This window comes from Amphibalanus amphitrite, unplaced genomic scaffold (genome assembly GCF_019059575.1).
Source record: "Amphibalanus amphitrite isolate SeventyFive unplaced genomic scaffold, NRLGWU_Aamphi_draft 000413F_arrow, whole genome shotgun sequence".
NCBI lineage: Eukaryota > Metazoa > Arthropoda > Thecostraca > Balanomorpha > Balanidae > Amphibalanus > Amphibalanus amphitrite.
Window position 1 is genome coordinate 283,801 of NW_024881907.1, and position 21,200 is coordinate 305,000.

Consider the following 21,200-nt stretch of genomic DNA (forward strand, 5'->3'; position numbering starts at 1 on the left):
GAAAGAGCGTCAAAAATAATGAGGAAATCACTTCGGTCAATTTTTTGGTCAGGTCAAAGGTCAGGTCACCAGAGGTCATTGAAGGCAAAATTTCGCCGATTTCCAGTTCGAATGTCGACAATTTCCAAGAAGCCAACGCATAACTCGGGAACCAATAGAGCTACAGCGCTGCGGAAAAGCGCATTCGATAGCCCTATTAACGCCCTTTCTGAGTAATGTTCTCAGATTTGACCTAACGTCAACGGTTTTGCCTGCAGGGGGCAAAAACTGCAAAAATAGCCGATTTTTTTCGGAAACAGTTTTTCTGCAATAACTTTTGACCCAAGCCTTGTACGAGCTTACTTTTACCGGCATCGTGTTCCTCTCGTCAAGACGCATCGAATGAACTATAACTTGACCTTGAAAGGTCAACTTGAAAATTTGACCTCAGGTCAAGGTCATGACCTGACCGGAAAGGGTCATGTTGCATATCAGTCGATCCGTATCGTCGAGCTGAGCACATCTAAGGCGTTTTCATCGCTCTAGCATGCCTCTATCAAAAGTTATTTGCGAAAAACTGTTAGATACCATTCGTGACCTAAGATGACCTCAGGGCATAAACAGGGGTCACGGACACCATTTTTATGTTCAGTGTGTCTAAACCACTTGTAATTCAGTGTTTGGGAGTGTTTATAATGTCTTTCGTCCAAAAGAGGCGCATTTCAATTTTCTCCCATTGACTTATAATGGGGAGGTCGCAAAATTGACCTGACCTTAGGTCATCGATATCAAAATTCTGAGATATACATTTTGTACATGCTATTGCTCTTAGCAATCGCTGAAAGTTTCAAAGCGATCGGTCACTCGGTGTAGCTATGACAGACATTGAAACTTTTTATGAGGTGAGGTCACTTCAAGTGACCTGGTGACCTGACCTTGAATGACCTTGGTCTGAAATTTTCACAACATGTGTAGAATTGATGTATGATAAGGTGTACCAAAAACGGCGGCGCTCCGCGCCGCCGTTTTTGAGATATTCGCGAAAAACCACAAGGGGGGGGGGTGTTCAAACACCCCCCCCCCCAGCAGGGCGCGGGTTAAACGTTGGCTAGACCCAAACGAGCCCAGCTGGAAGGAGCTCGTAAAGGGCCAATTCGAAATATGTCGTGGTACGAACATTTTCCAATGTGAGATTAGCAATTCGCAAATACGTGAAAGGCACCTGCCGAGTTTTTGGGATCAGGCTTTAACAGCGTGGGCACAAATGCGGGATAGAGAAGAGGAGCCAGACAAGATAATGATGCAGGTGCTTTATTTAAACCAGAATTTAAACATCGAACAGTCGCTATCGGCTAGGCAGATTCGGAATATGAAAGAACTTAACGTTGTTCGCGTTAAGGATCTATACAACTTCTCTGCTAAAAGATGGCATACTGCTTTAGAACTGAAAAGCAAATGGAACAATTTAGATATCATGACGTGCAACACTCTTGTGAGCGTTGTGCCGTCATCATGGCGGCAAGTTCAAATGAACACGGAACCTAGATTAAGCTCAGATAAACATCTGGAGACAATGATGGCAGTAGGAAGCGTCACAAAATGGGCTTACAAAAAATTGGTTAAGCCTAAACTATTAGAGACATGTCAATGCGAAAACAAATGGAATGTGGAACTAGGCATTACACCTCAATGGAAGAAATGGTTTAAAATCTTGACGGAAAGTACTAAAAATATCGATTTGAGATGGTTTCAGTTTCGACTTGTGCATAAAATACTCCCAACACGTAAAATGTTGAAGATGTTCAAGTTAACGGACAACGACCAGTGCGTTTTTTGCAAACAAGCCCAGGAAACGGCAACACATTTATTAGTACGGTGTCCAGTAGTTGAAGTCTTCTGGAACAAAATATGGACGGGTTTCAAGCGCGGTAACATATCATATCGGAATGTTGAACTATTACCTCGAAAAATAATGTTTGGCTCATGTAAAGATAAAGCCCAAGACTTTAATCTGTTCTTGCTCCTGGCCAAATGGTTTATTTGGAAACAAAGTAGGAACGAGAGCATGCTTACGATGCGTTCATACCTGACTCATTTACGACAATATCAAAACGTGCAAGAATGTGTTTATAAAATCAACGGCAGAGTTGAGGAATTTAATACTCTTTGGGAGGCAACCTCAAAAATGATTAACATCCTCTCACAGGAATCATGCGCAACGATCGCGTCGGGGACGTGAAATGGTCGAGTTTTGTTTCCCCTGCTTAATGTTTCTGCGTGGTAACGAAGCTAGTTACAGGGACAGGCGTGTGGGATGTGCGGCGCCGGTCGTGTGGGACCAGACGCCGGTCCCACACGAGACCGCCGCGCCCAGATCGTATCGTAACCCTCAAGTGCCATGTACATACTATCGTCATGTTCGTATCTGTTCTAGGTGATAATGTAATAAATGTATATATATATATATATATATATATATATATATATATATATATATATATATATATATATATATATATATATATATATATATATATATATATATATATATAAAATATAATCTGACCTAACCTTACGGTATTAACCTACAACTACAAACCTACAACCTAGGTACTAATATGCAACCATAGGCAGCGAAACGAGGGGGCACCGGCCACTGGCCAGTCTGTAATGTATGCCATTTGGCAATTTCTAAGAGACCTCGTCAGTGCAAACTTGTTCGGCTGGCGCGGATTTGGTGCGGTACGGTGCAGATTTGCCTTGCAGTGCTTGCGGATATTGTGAAGTGTGGTGAAGCCAGTGGCATAGGCGGTCAGACACAGACCAGACGAGATATGTTTATGAAATCGAAAAAAATTGTTGAAGCTTCGATATCACGTAATTCAGTGTGCTCTCTGGTCTAAATAGTGTGCGGTGGTCAGAACGGACTGCCAGTACTGGTGCCTGGTGGTACCATCAATCACGGTGCGGTGGGTCACCCACAAGTTGGCATTCTTTGCACTGTTACAACACGAAACGTACCGGTCGGCTCTGCGAGGCGCCGGCGGTAGAGTGAGAGCTGAGCACGGCCGATGAGATGGATTCAATATTTGTACGGCCGATGGGAGGGCCAGAAAATCACCGCTCCTACGCTTCAAGCAGTCCAATGCGAACAATTTCAAGATTCTTCAAGATAAACAATTTATGGGGGATATCTTTGACGCGGCTAATATGATGCGCTGAAACTGGAAAGAATCTGAGTTTGTTGCATTCTGCAGTTTCTGCAGCATTCGTAAACGAGATGCGCTTGGCTCATGTGAGGGTTTGGCGTTGTCGCTCGGTGGTAGGTAGGGCGAGATACGCATGGCTGATGGCAGGCCTGGAGGACCAGCACTTTGCCGCGGCCAAGGCCACGGCTAAGTAGTCGAACCCGCTGTGAATGACTTGTGAATGATTTGTTGTTCAATACAGCTGATGACCTAACGAGAAATGCCGAAAACGTATGCATGCCCAAGATTCTTACATTGCATGCCAATGCCATGGACCCACTTTTGCTGTTCATATTTCTATTTTTATAACTGGTGCCGTCAGAAGTTGTCCAGCCGTTTAGCTAAATGGCAGTGTCGACACCATTAGGGGTATTAGGGTACCCATGGTACGTACATCGCACAATAATCACCGTGAATGAATCGCCAGGGACGGATACTGTATAGGGATCTTGTATTGGCGTGACATGCTTTTTGTTCTAGCCTTGCAGTGCGTATTTCTCGTTTCTTTTCGATACCACTGAGAGGGCAGGCTTGCGGCTCATATCAATAATTGAGGTCAGTATGGCTTTCCACTGGCCACTTGAGCGGGTTCGGTGCGGATTTTTAGCACTCAGCCGGCTTTGGTGCATATTTTCCGGCTCTGTTCGAAGCATTGGTGCGGATTTTGAACTTGGGCAGGTGCGCTCGTCAACCTGCGAGCCAGACTTTGCAGACTGGGGCACCGGGGCACCGTACCCCCTTTTGGCATTTTAATATTAGCCCTATGGGCGTTGCATGGAAAGAATGGGACCAAAAGTTGGCAGTATCCCCCCTCCCATCCCCCTTTATTGAAGGTGTTCCGCCGCCACTGTATGGAACCTACAGTGAAATTCGTGTTAATATCAAGACGTGGAGAGTCTAGTGGCTTTTACAAATGGGTGACAGCTTGTGAGCTGCCTGCTATTGATTAACTAAATAACTGGGACCTGGGTCCAGGCTGCTGTTTCAGCACATTGATGCCATCTATTGGTAGCTGGTAGGTATTTGTGCTCAGGCTTGCTTGGAAATGGTAGGTTCCTACCTATGATGTCATGCGACTTGAGGCAAAGCAGGTTTTCCGTTTTACCCAACCAGTACATTCCAGCAAATCCAGTAAAATTCATTAGAAGAGTCACCAGTAAATAAGTTTGACTAGAGGCACTGAAACAGGCCCCCAATCTTTCCTGATCTTACCTCACACGGGCCCAGCACTAGGGATAGCATTAGCAATCCCGGAAATTTTGCGAATCTCGGGATCCCGAAAGTTTTTAGGTCGGGATCGACCCAGGATCCTGGTCTTCTCACAAAATGTCGTAAGGATGATTTCTACTGACAGATTTTGCGTTTTTAGCTTACAACAAATAAAGAGGCAACCAAAAGCCATTCTTGGACAATGTCCTTTGCATTAAAAATGATTGAATTTGTGGAGAAAGCAATTTCAACTTGAATAGCATTTATTCCCAATTGGCCGTTATAGAACTGTGCGTCGACCAGTGCGTTTACTGTCTCGTCATTTAGACGGGTTCCGACACCTCTACGCCTCACGCACTCTGCCTCTGCGTCTACGCTAGTTGGCACGACAGTTTTAAGCCATTGCTGGTAAATCTGTCTATTGTAAAACTCGCGGCCTGTGTACGCCAAATTTGGCAGTTCCCTATTTCACAATGTTTTCAAGACGTTGCTTGGTCATTTCACCATCTTCCGGCTCCGCTTTTATCAATCATCTCTCTCAGACTGCACCAAAGTCGCTTTGAGGGCAGAGTCGCTGACTGGGCGAGCTCCACTCTGCCGTCTTCAAAGTCTGAATCAGCGAACTCTGCCGTCACTTGCGTGACATCTGTGACATCTTTCTGTGTCACGAGCTAAACGACTGTCTCGATGACCTCTTTTGTTCCGGCCACGGACGGACAAGTCATAATCGCAGGTGAACGATCCGTGCTCCTGATGAAGATGCTGCAGCACTGATCTGTTTTTTTTTTGGCGTTCGGGGACCTTTTTTCGTACGGATTTAAGCGACTTAATCGCAGGGGTGATCCCCAGGAGCTACCAACACGGTCGATTGTGGACGGCTGAGACGGGCCACGGGGTGCCAGCTAAATAGTTTCTCTGCTTTGTCACGGAGTATTATGAACAGTTTGAACATGACCTGTGCAGTGGCTGTATCCTGTTTTACTGATTTTTTCGCGATCCCGGGATTGGCGAAATTTCGGGATCGGGATCGGAATTAAAATCCCGCCGGGATCCCGGGATACCGATCCCGGGATTGTAATATCTACCCAGCACTTACTTGCTACCTACATTACACCTACTCCTCCAATCACTATACCTAAGAACCGTGCAAGTAGAGTCCCTGATCCTCAAGTCCATCTCTCCACAAAGTCCTTCATTGAGGAATGTTTTTGTTTCCTTCTTCTTTTCACAGATGGGTGATGAGGAGCATGCTGTTGTGCAGCTGGTGTCTGCTGGTGGTCCTGAGTTTATCTCGGGGCTGGGCTACACGTTTCAGCTCCAGGATGGCAGCCAGGTATGACCAATCACTGCCAGACACGATTTTATTCAGTTTGAACTCACTGACAATGAGAACAGCTTGTCATTAGAAGACAGATTTAGAGTAATATGGATTATGTTTCACGTTTTGCATCATCGTCGCTCCCTGTTCCACCGCCCTCCCTCTGGCCGCCAGGTGCTGATCAGTGGCGACTCGAAGCTGGCCGACGGCGGCGACAAGGGCGACGAGCCGAGCGCGGCGCTGTCGGCGGCCGAGACGGCCGAGGTGTGCGCCGCCGGCGGACAGTCGGCGCTGCCGCTGGACGCCCAGCCGGAGGGAGCCGACGCCGCAGGAGCCGTCCCGGTCGACCCCATAGATGGTCCGTGAACGCAGGGGGTGGTCTGAGAGAGACAGGGGATGATATGAGGATCAGGTCTTCTTTGTATAATTTTCGTGTTTAGTTCTTTTTTTGGAATCCGGCGAAAAGAAATAATGACAGGCAAACTTTGTTTTTGCATGCAGCGGCGCACCTGGGCTATTTTATATTATCGATGATATTCTGAGAATTTCCGACAACTCTGTAAAAGTCCTAACTGAACTCCCAGTCAGTCAGCCCCGCTCACCCCGTCCCCGTGCCCTCTCGGCAGTGAGTGCGGCGGAGCGCGCGGCTCCCTGCGATGCCGCGCGGCCGGGCGTGGCGGCCGGCCGGCGCCGCGTGGCCGTCGTTCTCAGCGAGGAGGGCGTGGCCACGGCGGTGCCACTGCAGTCGGTGGTCGAGGCCGGCCTCAGCCAGCGTGTGCTCTTCCAGGAGAACGGCCAGCCGGTGATCCTGGAGGTGCTCGACCAGGAGTCGGAGCCGCCGCCATCGCAGGTCAGTGTCCTCTGTCCGCCGGCGGAGTGGAGGACTACTGCCCACTGCCTCTGAACAGTGGGCGGTATTGGTAGTCACAGGCGCGGAGGCACCCTCCCTCTGAATAGCAGTGTTTGATAAAGGCGGGGTTAGTTACGGGCGGACGCACCCTCCCTCCACCCTTGGACGGCAGTGGGCAGCAGCAATTCTCCGTGAATGGGGGCTGAATGCTGTTGCCTGGCAACAGAAATACGCTGGCGCGGCTTTCGTCTCGCCTAATGTAATTTTCTCCCTGGGTCGCTCATTTTAGCATTTGTGGTTACACTGAGTGGCAGTGGCCCATATGTTTTCCAGAATGCTATGTAATTATGAATTTTATTTTGTGTGAGCAACGCCAAAAAAATACCGAATTTTATCCATGATGAAGTTGTCGCGCTTTCTGTGTAATTTTCCACTCACACGAAGGATGCAATGGTTGATATGGCACTCTATTCTCCATACCGTGCTTATGTGTTGTTAAACATTATTCCCCCTTCTCCTTCGCCTGCCTATTCTATGCATATTTCTGTTCTTATCCGGCATCTCAAAGCGAATCGACGGTTTACATGCTGCGATTCACCGTATTATTCCTGACCGTTGACCGCTACTGGGCTGCGGACATCTTAGTCGTACATCCGATAGGCAAAGATGCATCCCTGATTAGGTAGCAGGTCCTGATGTTCGATGTGTGGTTGTTAATAGTCCCCTCGGGGTTGTGCGCCTCACTGTATCCGCGGCCCGGAGTAGCGATTCTGTACCGCTGACGCCCGCGCGGCCGGTGTTCCCGTGTACCCCAGTCGAGTGGCGACGTATCACGGCCGTCCCCTCCGGCCTCCCGCTCCTGGCTGAGCAAGAAGGAGCGCGGAGCCGGCGCCGGACAGAGGAAGACGGGCATGTGGAGCCGAGAGGAGGTGGAGACGCTGTCGGCCAACATGCAGCAGTACTGTCGGGTCAGTCCACTGTCCATGTCCAGTGTCCACTGTTCGCGAGCACAGTCCACTCATCACCGGCTACCATCTACCTCCCGTCCACTGGGCGCCCCCCCCATTCACCACCCATTGTCCGCCGCCCCCACCAGGATCGTCCCCAGTCCACCGTCCACTGTCCACGCTCCACCGTCCACCGTCTACGGTCCAATATCCACCGTCCACCGTCCACCGTCCCCAGTCCATCATCCCCAGTCCATCGTCCCCAGTCCACTGTCCACGCTCCACCGTCCATCGTTCATGTGCCGTCCACCGTCTATAGTCCACCGTCCATCGTTCATGTGCCGTCCACCGTCTATAGTCCACCGTCCATCGTTCATGTGCCGTCCACCGTCTATAGTCCACCGTCCATCGTTCATGTGCCGTCCACCGTCCATAGTCCACCGTCCATGTGCCGTCCACCGTCCATCGTTCATGTGCCGTCCACCGTCTATAGTCCACCGTCTATAGTCCACCGTCTATAATCCACCGTCCATAGTCCACCGTCCATAATCCACCGTCTATAGTCCACCGTCCATAGTCCACCGTCTATAGTCCACCGTCCACCGTCCATAGTCCACCGTCTATAGTCCACCGTCCATGCTTCCGTGGCTGGTTGCTAGTTGACTTGTTTTCCTATTTTAGCTGCTGTAATAACATGCAGTTTTTTATGAGGAATTTGATATCGACGTCGTGCTGTTTGGTAGGAATTATGTTCATGTCAAAGATCACAATATTGATACTTCTTGGCATTTATTTTCGTCAGGATGCGAATAACACGTTTCTGGCACTATGTCTCCAATAAAGTCGTATATTTGGACCGTATTGTATACGCATTTGCCGGGCCGGCCAGTAGGTATCCAATGAGAGGCAGAATTCGTTGGTGTGGTATTGACTTTCATTTTACATTATTTTTTATGTTATTGTCATTTTTCATATTGCAGGAGCGAGGAATTGACAACCCGGAGGACATCATCTTTCGGTGCTCGAAGGACGAGCGGAAGAATTTCTACCGAACTGTGGCGTGCGGCATCAACCGGCCGCTGTTCTCCATTTACCGGCGCATTATCAGGTCGGTCCGGCGGCGGCCCTTTTAGCCCATCTATGGCCCATCACATCCCGGCCTGTGCGGCGTGCGCCGCCTGTGGGGTTTATCCGAGTCGATTTGGCATTCAGCATCAGTTTTGCAAGCGCTGGTCACAGAATGCTTACTTATCACTGGAATTTCCATTTAGTCAAATACGGTCACTGTGCAGAGCTCCCAGCTGTTTCAAAGAGGCAAGATCAATGCCTATGTAGTCGGCACTTCGTCGATCGTGGCAAATCCGTAGCTCACCGCATCACTGCATGTACACCGCGCGTGTCCTGTGCTATCTCTGGGTCACAATGTCGGGCACAACCGATGAAATCTTCGAAAACTAGTTCGGCCTTAGACTTAATATGAACGGGTAGCCATATACAGGGTGTTTCACAATTAACGTTACAAGATCAAAGCTCAATATCTCTGGGCATAATGACTTTATTTACGCAAAAATTGCACCATATGCACCCAAAACCACAGAGACCAACATCCTTAAGTCCTACTCGAAGTGGCCGCCTCCAGCCTTCACAGCGGCAGCCAACCGTCTCCTGAAGTCACGGACTGCGGCACGCACAACCGCGTCGGGGATCTTCTGCCAGGCGCTGATCAGAGATCGCTTGAGATCGTCGATCTTCTTGTGCGATTTGGAGCAGGCTTCCTTCTCGAGCACGGACCACATCGTGTAATCCATCGGATTTAGATCTGGGGATGATGGGGGCCACTGGTTCTTGGTGATGAAGTTTGGGCAGTTGTCTTCGCACCACACTGATGGGTGACGCGCGCGGTGTGGCTTGTTGCGCCGTCCTGCTGAAAAGTCCAGCCCTTGTCTCCGTACGTCTTCTTGGTCCACGGCTTCAGCGTCTGTTCAAGGATGGTCTCGATGTAGGTTTCTTTGTTGATTTTTACGCCCTCGGGCACAAAAACCAACGGCGACTTTCATCCTCAGGCGCGGGTGTGGACTTGTGTGGCGGCGCGAAGGTACTGGACTCGAATGACCTCTAAGACTGCACGGAGGGTCAAGGTCTGTGCCCCCTGGCGACCGACAGCTGTTGCGGAGTTTCATGCACTAGTGCCCCCGATCCGCATCGCGGCGGGCCGCAGGGGGCACGCGTTAATCCACCCACACATCCCAGCCGCCAGGTCGGCTCGCCGGCCGGCACGCAAGTCACCTTTCTGACACGAGGTAGGAAATGACGTCATTGCCATTGAAGCCTGTGCGTTGAAGACTTGAAATTCATACAGGAGGTGCGTAATAGATACCTGTTGACTACACCACGCAGCCATGTACAGCCGTCTTCAAACAGGTCCGCGAGCAACAAGCTTATCACACAGGCTCTAATCCTGATATTCGAGATAATCGCAGACTCGGACCTCATTTGGATCAGTCTTTCATCTGCTACACCCATTATCTGTCCAAGGGGCATTCAAAATGCAATGAACCAGGACCAGAATTATGTGCTCTTTCCAATGGTGTATAGTGTTTTCTGAAAAACCACCTTTAAGTGCACCAAAATTGAGTGGGAACTCTTGTAACGGTAATTGTGAAACACCCTGTAAATTAAAGTGACTGCCAAATCAAAACTTTGCTGTCTTAAATGATGGGTGGTAGGTAACCAAAGATTGTCTCGTGGCAGTTTCGATATCAGAGGAAGCAGAAACTCAGTTTTTCTCGAGCATCGCTAACGTTAGTTTATCGGATCATTGTGAGAATCTGTCGCTGGAAAAGTAATTGAAATTACTACCCATAACACTTATCACTAGTTCGAATCGACGACAGACAATTAATCGGTTCCCTCTATTGATAATCTACTAACGCTGTTCGTTATTTGGGGCAGTGATGGTTCTGTGCGGACGTTTTTAATGTTTCCCGGGTCGGAGCATTGTTTCGTGCCTCTCCGGCGGCCGCGCTGCGCCGGTCTCGGCCGTAGCGTCGGTTGGTTGGCTGGCACCGAGTCGCTCCGTCACTGATCTATCGGACGGACGCAGAGTCGGTCGGTCGGTCAGTCGGTCATAGTTGCACGGTTGCGAGTTTGTCTGTCGATTGGTCGGTCGGTCAGACGTGGTATTACCGATCGGAGAGTCTCTGCCGGTCGGTCGGCCGGTCTGTTCTGTTGGTTCCGTCTGAAGGCGGCCAAATCCACCAATTGCGGCGGAGAGGGGAGAGAGGCACGATTCGGTGAGTTGCTCGGGGAGGAGAGCCATGAACGTGAGTGAGCCGCCGACGCTGGCTGAGGCCGTGAGTGACCTGCCAGCGCTGGCTGAGGCCGTGAGTGAGCTGCCAGCGCTGGCCGAGTCTGAGAGTGAGCTGCCAGCGCTGGCCGAGTCTGAGAGTGACCTGCCAGCGCTGGCTGAGGCCGTGAGTGAGCTGCCAGCGCTGGCCGAGTCTGAGAGTGAGCTGCCAGCGCTGGCCGAGTCTGAGAGTGAGCTGCCGGCGCTGGCTGAGGCCGTGAGTGACCTACCGACGCTGGCTGAGGCCGTGAGTGAGCTGCCAGCGCTGACTGAGGCTGTGAGTGAGCTGCCGCCGGCGCTGGCCGAAACCGTGGGCCGGTGCTCGCGGGAGACGCTGCGGACTCTGAGCTGCCGCCTGCTGCCCGGCGCGGCGGGGAACGATAGCGGGCCGGTCGGACTGGTGTGCGCCACCCCTCCGGGCGACCGGAGCGCCGCGCTGCTGGCGACGCTGACCGGGCTCACGGCGCTGATCGTGCTGCTGGTGCTGCTGGTCAACCTGCTGACCATGCTGACGCTCTACCGCACCCGGAAGCTGCACACGCTGATGAACTCGCTGGTGGCGTTCATGTGTCTGACCAACCTGCCTCTGTGCCTGTCCACCGGTCTGACTCCGTACCTGATCAACCACCGCGCCCAGGCGCTCTGCCGGCTCCGCCACGGGGCCATGGAGGTGTCCCACTGCGGCGCCTTCGTCACCGTGGTGCTCATCACCGTGCTGCGCTACCTGATGGTGGTGCACAACCGGCGGTTCGCGCCATCGCGCGCCAACGTGCTGCGTGCTCTGGCCGCGCCGCTACTGGTGGCCGCCGCGCGCAACCTGCCGCTCTTTGACGACATGTATGCCAAGTGCGGCGACACGTTCGGACACACCACCGACGGCTTCGTCATCGTCGTCAACCGGCCGGCCACGACGTCGACGCCGATGCTGATCGGGCTGGTGGTGTTGTACAGCGTGGGCCTGCTGCTGATGGCGCTCAGTCACGCGCGGATTCTGGCGGCGACGGTTAGCTCGCGCCGGAGACTGCGAGCTCACCGGCGTACCGGTCGGCGACACTCGCTCAGACGGCCCAAAGTTCCCAGCGTGTGGAGTTTGCAAGTGGGCGACGGGAACCGGCCGGCGCAGACGGCGGACCGTGCTTCTGGAGAGAAGGGTGCACAGCGCGCGGCTGCGAACGGCGGCGGAGACGGCGGGAGCGGGGAGGCGGCCGTGCCGTGGTGGCGGTGTGCCACTCTGACGAGGCTCGGCTCGCCGTCCCACCCGCGGCTGCCGCCAGTGGAGGAGGTGGACGCCGCCACTGCCTCCGGACGCGGTCCGGCGCCGCCCGCTGTTGGCGGTAGGACGGGAGCGGTACCCGACACCGGCCTCCGGAACCGGGCCAACGGCAGCGCGGCGGCCGGCGGCGGCGCCAGCTCTGGTGCCTGCGGAGGAGAGTACAGCATCAGCGCCGCTGATGGCACCAACAACCCTGGTGCCGCTGCGAGAAGCAAGAGCAACACCAGCGCCGCCAGCTTGGGCCGGGGTGTCGGTGCCGCCGTGGCCGGCCCCAGCACAAGCACCAACATGAGCGCCTCGGAGGCGGGCCCCAGCTCGGGCTGCGGCAGAACGCCGCGGGGTCGCTGACGCTGCGGGCCGACCGGCTGACCGCCTACGGCGCGCGGCCGGGCGCTCCGCCGGCGGCGGCGGCGGGGCCGCGACACCGGGTGGACGTGGTGGCCAGCGCGGCGCTGCTCTGCTGCATGGCCGTCTACGTGCTGGCCTACGCGCCGTTCGTGGCGTTTATCGTGGCCGAGCGGCGTCTGAGCTGCGTGCTGCTGCCGCCGCTGCGCATCGTCTCCTGGCTGCTGTTCAACTGCAGCGTGGGCCTGACGGCCGTGCTCAGCCCGCTCACATTCGTCATCTTCAACGGCGAGTTCCGGCGCGCCTTCCGACGCACGTCGCAACCGTGCGCCGCTGAGACGGCGGCGACGGTACGGTACTGCTCAGACGGCGGAGACGGCGGAGACGGCGGAGCGCCGCCGAAATCGTGGGCCGCTTGGTTTTTAGGCGGCGATACCAGCATACCAGGCGCCGAGTGATTGTGTCTCGTGTATTGTATCTGCTCTGCTCACTCGCTTTTTTGTCCACTTCTCAATGGTGTTGGCATGGATGCCGACGACGGTGTATCTAATAAATGTTTCTTACATCATGAACTTGGGTCATCGATTAGTCTTACAAACTACAGAACTTTCGAGATGATGCTAACCTTTCGGTGCAGCCCAGCTACGGACTTAAGGCTATAGAGCACTGCAAAAGCAATAAGACCTTAAGCTGTCAATGATGTCCACATGGTTGTTGACACTGACAGCATTATTGATAACGCTTTCGTTGAATACGTAACACTTTCACGAGATCGGAATGAACGCAATTAACCAAGGAGTCGATTGCATAACGGATATATCTGCAAAATTAATGGCTGACAGTTACTACGTTTCCATGACACGTCTAAATCGATGTAGCGAAATTTCACGTGCGTTTTTCTAGGAAACTATTTAGCTTATGTAAAAAATGAGCGTATATATGGTTTTAGCTAGCACCTAATCCTATAATTACATTTTTAAATTATGCCTAAACGCTATGATGGAGCAAATCCCTTTTTCAAAATCGGCTTAGCTTGTGCCATGGAAACGTAGCCAATGGCACCAAGTTATGAAATATGGCGATTGAGACCAAGACAGCGAACTTCCCGGGCAACCCAATGTGTATCGGTAACTCGCTTCAGTACCGCACTGGGCGTCGAAACGCAGGGTGCAATATCAGTAGTGAAGCCTAAGTGAAGGCGGGAGTTGGCATTATTGTCATGTGCATCAAATGTTGATGTGTATGTTGGTGACATTATCATGTTGACTGAATTTGTCATGTTGTATATGTACCGACCTGGTGCGAAATAAATGTTATTATTATTATTATTATTATTATTAAATGAAACGCCGGTTATTGCGATATCTTCCTTCTGGCATCTTTTCTTTTGAAAATATACCGAATGCTGCTTAGTGGTTGCCTTCAGCCGCGAATGGCAGAGCTTGCATCAAATCGGGGCCAAAAACATTGACGTCAATGCGAACGTTTTCATCAGCGATTCCGGAAAGGACTTATAGGTCGCTGCGGGCAAGCTGCGGGTTGGCTGCGGGAGCCTACTCGCCAAAAGTTTAATCTTCAAGGAAGTCCTGTCTTGTAAACTGCTTGGGGTATTGTACATTTCGTGGAATGTTATTGCACTTACTAAAAGTTTGCTTTGTTGCTCGTCGAAGATGATTGGAAGGAGATCGAATGTGTAAAAAAGAATACCATGATTTCTTATATGGAACGTCCGGGAAAGGAACCGTGGTCAGTGCAATGTAAAAACATGGAAGCCAAGAGGATGATTGGCTGAAGCAAACTCAATCAGTTAAATGTATAGATAGGTATGTAATACATCTCAAAAGCAGACAGATCAATCGATGAGCTAGAGATGGAATGAAATTGAAATGACATTGGGAATGATTGTGGTTACGTCTAATGATGACACGTCTAATAAAAGTTAGTACCTAACGCTTGCATTGACAAGGTCAAAGCTGACCTCAGGCGATCTCAGATGACCTTCGATGACCTGGGCGTATGATGGATCTTGATTCGTGAATTCGTGTAGTACTTATCATTACATAACCTCAAGCATACAATAATTTGCCTGACCTTGACCGCATGGCTCCCGAGTCCCGGAGCAACAACACCCACTGATCCTCTCACTTCCAATGCGGAAATCGCATTAAAAAAGATGGAAATCTCACTGAGGTCGCCACAAAGGCCGATTTCGGCCTAATATGTCCTGACATCTGGTATGACGTCGCAACTCGGTGACCTCGCGAAATAAGAATGGTGAAGCCTGGATTTCGGCCGGGTCTGTCGACCCATCTTGGAGATATTCACTGCAACCCCTTTAGGTGTTGCATCAACTCCATGCCGGCAAAGGTTAGATCAGGGATTATATCGAAACTGAACATCGAGTAAACTATGGGATAGGTCTAGGTACACATTGCCTCTTGCGATTCGTATCAAGAATTGTTTTCTATTAAAAACAATATTTTGTTGTGCGGTCATGCGCATCGTGACTGTCCATATTGGCGCCAGTGTCCGGAAAATGCGACACGAATTGGCCGTCAGGAAATCACGCGTTCCCTTCCTCCCTCCGCTGCCCCCTCTGCGACCCTGCACAATGACCGACCACAATGACCGACCACGCCCGTACTGACCTCCCCTACCTGCCCTCGGGGGGTGGGGTGGGGGGAGGGGCACTCTCCCCGTCCACTGCGCGTGCTCAGTCTAAGGTCAGGCGTGAGGTGCCGCCCTGGACAGGTCGGTCCCAGCCTGCCGGTCCCCTCTACCGACAGTCCCTCGGGGGTCGGTATATAAGGTGATACCGGCGGCGACAGGACACCAGTCAACCCACAGACAGACATCCCCACACCGGGACAGCAGGCGCGCCATGCGGACCCTGATCTCTGCCGCTCTGCTGGTGGCCGCCGCCGCCTCCACCCACGGTGGAGGGCACGGCTACGGCGTGCCCACGTCCTACAAATTCTCCTACGGGGTCAGCGACCCGCACTACGGCCCCAAGTACTCTCACAGCGAGAGCGGTGACGGCAAGTACCGGCAGGGCCACTACAGCGTCAAGCTGCCGGACGGTCGCACCCAGCACGTCAGCTACCGGGCCGGCGGCTACGACGGCTACAACGCCCGGGTCACCTACTCGGGCTACGGCCACGGAGGGCACGGTGGGCACGGCGGATACGGCGGTGGACACGGTGGATACGGCGGATACGGCGGTGGACACGGCGGATACGGCGGTGGACACGGTGGATACGGCGGTGGGTACGGTGGTGGACACGGTGGATACGGCGGTGGACACGGTGGATACGGCGGTGGATATGGATATCATTAGTTGTGTTCAACAATTGTGTGACAGGGGCTCTAATAAATGTTCTTAAAACCAATGCCAGCATACGCAACTTCAGGATATTTATTCTACGGTGACTGAGCTCGGATTGAGTAACGGGCTGGGCTGCCCGCTGTTGTGAACCTTGGCAGCGATTATTTTCCGCCTTTCTCTAATCCAGCTCTACTATTCCTGCTCCAGCAATCTGATTGTTTGGCGTCCGTAGACAGCTCTGCTGATGCTAACCACTCAGCCCAGCCGTACGAGAGGACTTGTGTACGAGAGGACTTGTGGTTCACTTTTGTGTGTCTCGAATCTCGATAGTGTTTTCTTGAAACCTATCGCTTCCAAATGATTATGAATGTCTGTTCTGATTGTGCTCGTTTGAATACATGTGTAAATACTCAGCTGGATAACGTTGAGCTCTTGTGACGGATGCAGTGTAGATGTTCGTGTAGCGTCGGTACCTTACACTGATCGATAGAATTAGAAGATCAGCGCTGTGACCTATCTTGTGCTCCCTGCCTAAGGGTCTCCTTGTCCTTATGAATAAAAAACTGCCTTTTATACAGCTTTTCCGCTTACGTTGTTATATATTTTAGCCGTGGTTTACTTATGTTACCTACATGAAGTTGCCGTGACCTCACCTCAAGAGTAACGTACGTACATTCTTGCCCTACCTGCACCGATAAGGTTTCCTTAAAACTCGAAGTGATTGATATTGTTGCCTTCGTGGCTCAGGACTTACATATTAGGTACATTCGGTGTGATACAATCTGGTTATTTATTTACAGACACATACATTATCTGATGCAGATAATTGTAACGAATATGAAAAGGTCTTGCGATTTCCGTGCCGAATCAGATCGTTGATGACTGACCTTGTCAACTGAAAGCATTTGCACATAATCTGCTCAGCGGCAATGCATTATCCCTCGCTTCGGGGATGTCCTTATAGAGATGTGCTCACTGCTCAGTTCTGGCACCCTGACCTTCACTAAGCTCAAGCACCCTGACTAAGCTCATTCAGAGGAATATGACAATGGATGCGATAAAAATATTGAGCATGTACATTATTATGCCAAATAAAGCGAAATAAAAAATAAGCGAAATAAAACAATCTAAAAGGTACTTAGCCTAAATTAGAGAATATATTATCATGATTTGCCGTTCTTCTTTTATCGTCAAACCTCCTGGTCACACTGGATGAAGCATGACAAAAAAAATGTTTATGACGCAAGTTTGAAAGACAACTAAATAGCGTGACAAAATCACAAAACAAGCCTAATTAGCTGTCTCGGTTACCGACACACCCGCGGCTGTCTTTCACCGATTCCCTGGCAGGGAAACCAGTGACGTTTGGTGCGTTTGGCTGATGGATCTGCCACATGATCTTTCTGTGACCTCCAGTCCACAGTCCACCCATATCTCCGTCGTCTGGAGGCTGGAGCCACTGTTCCCTTCCCCTCCAGTCGCCATCGAACTCTCCTAACTCGCCTCCCCGCATCTCCCAGGATGTACGACCACAAGAACCACGTGGGTCGCTACACGGAGGACGAGGTGGAACAGTTGCGAAACCTGCGCGCCATCCACGGCAACCGCTGGGGCACCATCGGCGCGCTGATGGGCCGCTCGGCTGCCTCCGTCAAGGACCGTGTGCGCGTACTGCGCGACAACTGCAATCAAGGCGAGTCCCCCCCCCGCCCCGCCCTCCCCGCCGGGGGGACGTAGGGCGAGTCCTATTCCCCGCCGGGGAGACATAAGGCGAGTCCCCCCCTCCCCGCCGGGGAGACGTAAGGCGAGTCCCCCTCCCCGCCGCCGGGGAGACATAAGGCGAGTCCTATTCCCCGCCGGGGAGACATAAGGCGAGTCCTATTCCCCGCCGGGGAGACATAAGGCGAGTCCCCCCCTCCCCGCCGGGGAGACGTAAGGCGAGTCCCCCCCCCCTCCCCGCCGGGGAGACGTAAGGCGAGTCCCCCTCCCCGCCGCCGGGGAGACATAAGGCGAGTCCTATTCCCCGCCGGGGAGACATAAGGCGAGTCCTATTCCCCGCCGGGGAGACATAAGGCGAGTCCCCCCCTCCCCGCCGGGGAGAGGTGGGATATGGCTGCCCGGGACGGTGCTGCGGACAGGGCATTGTGGGGTGTCGTATGGTTGTGCGTCTCGTTACATTTATTCCTTATATGATGATTGGTTTCTATGGTTCCATTATTCGACATAATTTTTTTACGGGCCAACGTGATCAGTGCTATGATTGTATTCTTACAAGTGCGCTGTGACTGCTGCGCCCCCCCCCCCGCCCTCCCCCAGCCCCACCTTGTCAGGGAATTGGCTACCTGTACTGTGACAGAAATAGACCCTCCTTGACGGTAAACGACTGATTTTACCCTGACAGTCTAACTGCTCCCCGCTGACAGATAGTGTAACTGATTCAGGTAGCATAACTACATAACCCCCTCTTACAGATAATATGACTGGCTCAGATAGTATGAATCTCCACTGATAGGTAAATGACTGGCTGTATTCTGACTGTACTGTGACAGTCTGACTGTTCCACGCTGACAGCTAGTATATCTGACTCAGTATGACCGCCCTCCTGTTCTCCGACGCGGGCATGTAGTATCGCTGGCTCTGGGCTCAGGTAGTGTGACTGTCTGACTGTTAGTATAACCGTCCCCCCCTCTCTGACAGGTAAATGGCTGAAGGAGGAGGAGGAGCGGCTCGAACAGGCCGTGTACGATCTGACCGAGACGCTGCCCGGCCAGCCGGTCACCTCGGGTATCAACTGGGCGGCCGTGGCGCAGCAGGTAACCTCCCACCAATATACCCTGCCTCCCACCACCTCCGTCAGTGGAGATACCCGCGGGACCCGCCACTGACCGTGTATAGCCCGCCGTACCGCCCCTCTGTCTGTAGGGGAGACACCCGCGGCCCCCGGCACTGACCGTGTATAGCCCGCCGTACCGCCCCTCTGTCTGTAGGGGAGACACCCGCGGCCCCCGGCACTGACCGTGTATAGCCCGCCGCACCGTCCCCTGTATGTAGGGGAGATACCCGCGCCCCCGACACTGACCGTGTATAGCCCGCCGCACCGTCCCCTGTATGTAGGGGAGATACCCGCGCCCCCGACACTGACCGTGTATAGCCCGCCGTACCGTCCCCTGTCTATAGGGGAGATACCCGCGCCCCCGACACTGACCGTGTATAGCCCGCCGTACCGCCCACTGTCTGTAGGGGAGACACCCGCGGCCCCCGGCACTGACCGTGTATAGCCCGCCGCACCGTCCCCTGTATGTAGGGGAGATACCCGCGGCCCCCGGCACTGACCGTGTATAGCCCGCCGCACCGTCCCCTGTATGTAGGGGAGATACCCGCGCCCCCGACACTGACCGTGTATAGCCCGCCGCACCGTCCCCTGTATGTAGGGGAGATACCCGCGCCCCCGGCACTGACCGTGTATAGCCCGCCGCACCGTCCCCTGTATGTAGGGGAGATACCCGCGCCCCCGACACTGACCGTGTATAGCCCGCCGCACCGTCCCCTGTATGTAGGGGAGATACCCGCGGCCCCCGGCACTGACCGTGTATAGCCCGCCGTACCGCCCCCCTGTCTGTAGGGGAGACACCCGCGGCCCCCGGCACTGACCGTGTATAGCCCGCCGTACCGCCCCTCTGTCTGTAGGGGAGACACCCGCGGCCCCCGGCACTGACCGTGTATAGCCCGCCGCACCGTCCCCTGTATGTAGGGGAGATACCCGCGCCCCCGACACTGACCGTGTATAGCCCGCCGCACCGTCCCCTGTATGTAGGGGAGATACCCGCGCCCCCGACACTGACCGTGTATAGCCCGCCGTACCGTCCCCTGTCTATAGGGGAGATACCCGCGCCCCCGACACTGACCGTGTATAGCCCGCCGTACCGCCCACTGTCTGTAGGGGAGACACCCGCGGCCCCCGGCACTGACCGTGTATAGCCCGCCGCACCGTCCCCTGTATGTAGGGGAGATACCCGCGGCCCCCGGCACTGACCGTGTATAGCCCGCCGCACCGTCCCCTGTATGTAGGGGAGATACCCGCGCCCCCGACACTGACCGTGTATAGCCCGCCGCACCGTCCCCTGTATGTAGGGGAGATACCCGCGCCCCCGGCACTGACCGTGTATAGCCCGCCGCACCGTCCCCTGTATGTAGGGGAGATACCCGCGCCCCCGACACTGACCGTGTATAGCCCGCCGCACCGTCCCCTGTATGTAGGGGAGATACCCGCGGCCCCCGGCACTGACCGTGTATAGCCCGCCGTACCGCCCCCTGTATGTAGGGGAGATACCCGCGCCCCCGACACTGACCGTGTATAGCCCGCCGCACCGTCCCCTGTATGTAGGGGAGATACCCGCGGCCCCCGGCACTGACCGTGTATAGCCCGCCGCACCGTCCCCTGTCAGCGGCTGATGTCCCCACCGTCTTTAAAGGCTTCAAGTCCGACTTTAAATCCGGCTCTGTGTCGCTTAGACGTAACTCTACCAGGTGGCCACATTCTGTGGAGATTATTTTTAATAGAACCTCGCTGTGAGAGCGTTTCCCTAAATCGCGTTCACACATACGGGCATAGTTGGCGCATACATATGCATATGTTTTTTAACGTATGTATATGCGGACACGATGAGTCCGCTTCACTTTTATTTTATAATTTTATCTACTATGTTAAAACCAGTAGAACGCCTTTTGGAGCGACAAACGAGCGGGCGAGAGGGTGAGCCTTGCACGTGCGAAATTGCGAGGGGTATGTAATCCCAAATGAGTTATGCCCGGCACCCAGAAAGGTTTGTGTTACCAGGTGGTGGTACCTCGAGTTAAGCATCAGCTTTTGCACCACCACCTGGACTATACTCTCATTTCCATCCTATGTTTAATAAACGTGTTTTGTTCTTGTTGTTGTACCCTACTAACCGGTCTCTAGCGATGTTCGAAATTTGAGCGCAATCGGCTCAGCTGTTCTCGAGATCTGAAAGTGGCGCCCTGCACGTGTGCACGTGCAAACTGAGTCCCAACTGACTTGCACGGCACCCTACTAACCGGTCCCTAACAGTGTACCAAATTTGAGCGCATCGGTTCAGCCGTTCTCGAGATCTGCAATCGACCCCTGCACGTGCGCAGGTGCAGCAGCACCCCAAATGGGGCACATTGATATGCACTGCCTAGTGGGTGCCTATGTACCTACACGCCAAGTATCAGCGCAATCGGCACAGTAATTACCGAGATACTGCAATTGTTGCAAAACTGACACCTTTTCGTTTTGTACGTGGCACGTGCATAAGGGTCACCCACACTCATCGGTAATACACCTTTTTTGCACCACA

General features: G+C 53.2%; 1 protein-coding gene across 3 annotated transcripts in view; it reads left to right on the top strand.

Moving 5' to 3' along the window:
- The window catches only part of LOC122390871 (cyclin-D-binding Myb-like transcription factor 1), a 40,063-nt gene that overhangs the window by 5,772 nt on the left and 13,091 nt on the right, over positions 1 to 21,200 (top strand). For 2 of the 3 annotated variants that reach the window (XM_043384281.1, XM_043384282.1), the window contains exons 2-8: positions 5,668 to 5,769; positions 5,929 to 6,112; positions 6,381 to 6,604; positions 7,420 to 7,572; positions 8,532 to 8,659; positions 17,361 to 17,533; positions 18,538 to 18,653. In XM_043384281.1, the coding sequence (XP_043240216.1) occupies positions 5,668 to 5,769; positions 5,929 to 6,112; positions 6,381 to 6,604; positions 7,420 to 7,572; positions 8,532 to 8,659; positions 17,361 to 17,533; positions 18,538 to 18,653 (1,080 nt within the window). Of the gene's footprint in view, positions 1 to 5,666; positions 5,770 to 5,928; positions 6,113 to 6,380; positions 6,605 to 7,419; positions 7,573 to 8,531; positions 8,660 to 17,360; positions 17,534 to 18,537; positions 18,654 to 21,200 lie in introns of all 3 variants that reach the window. The other variant, XM_043384280.1, reaches the window with a different exon arrangement.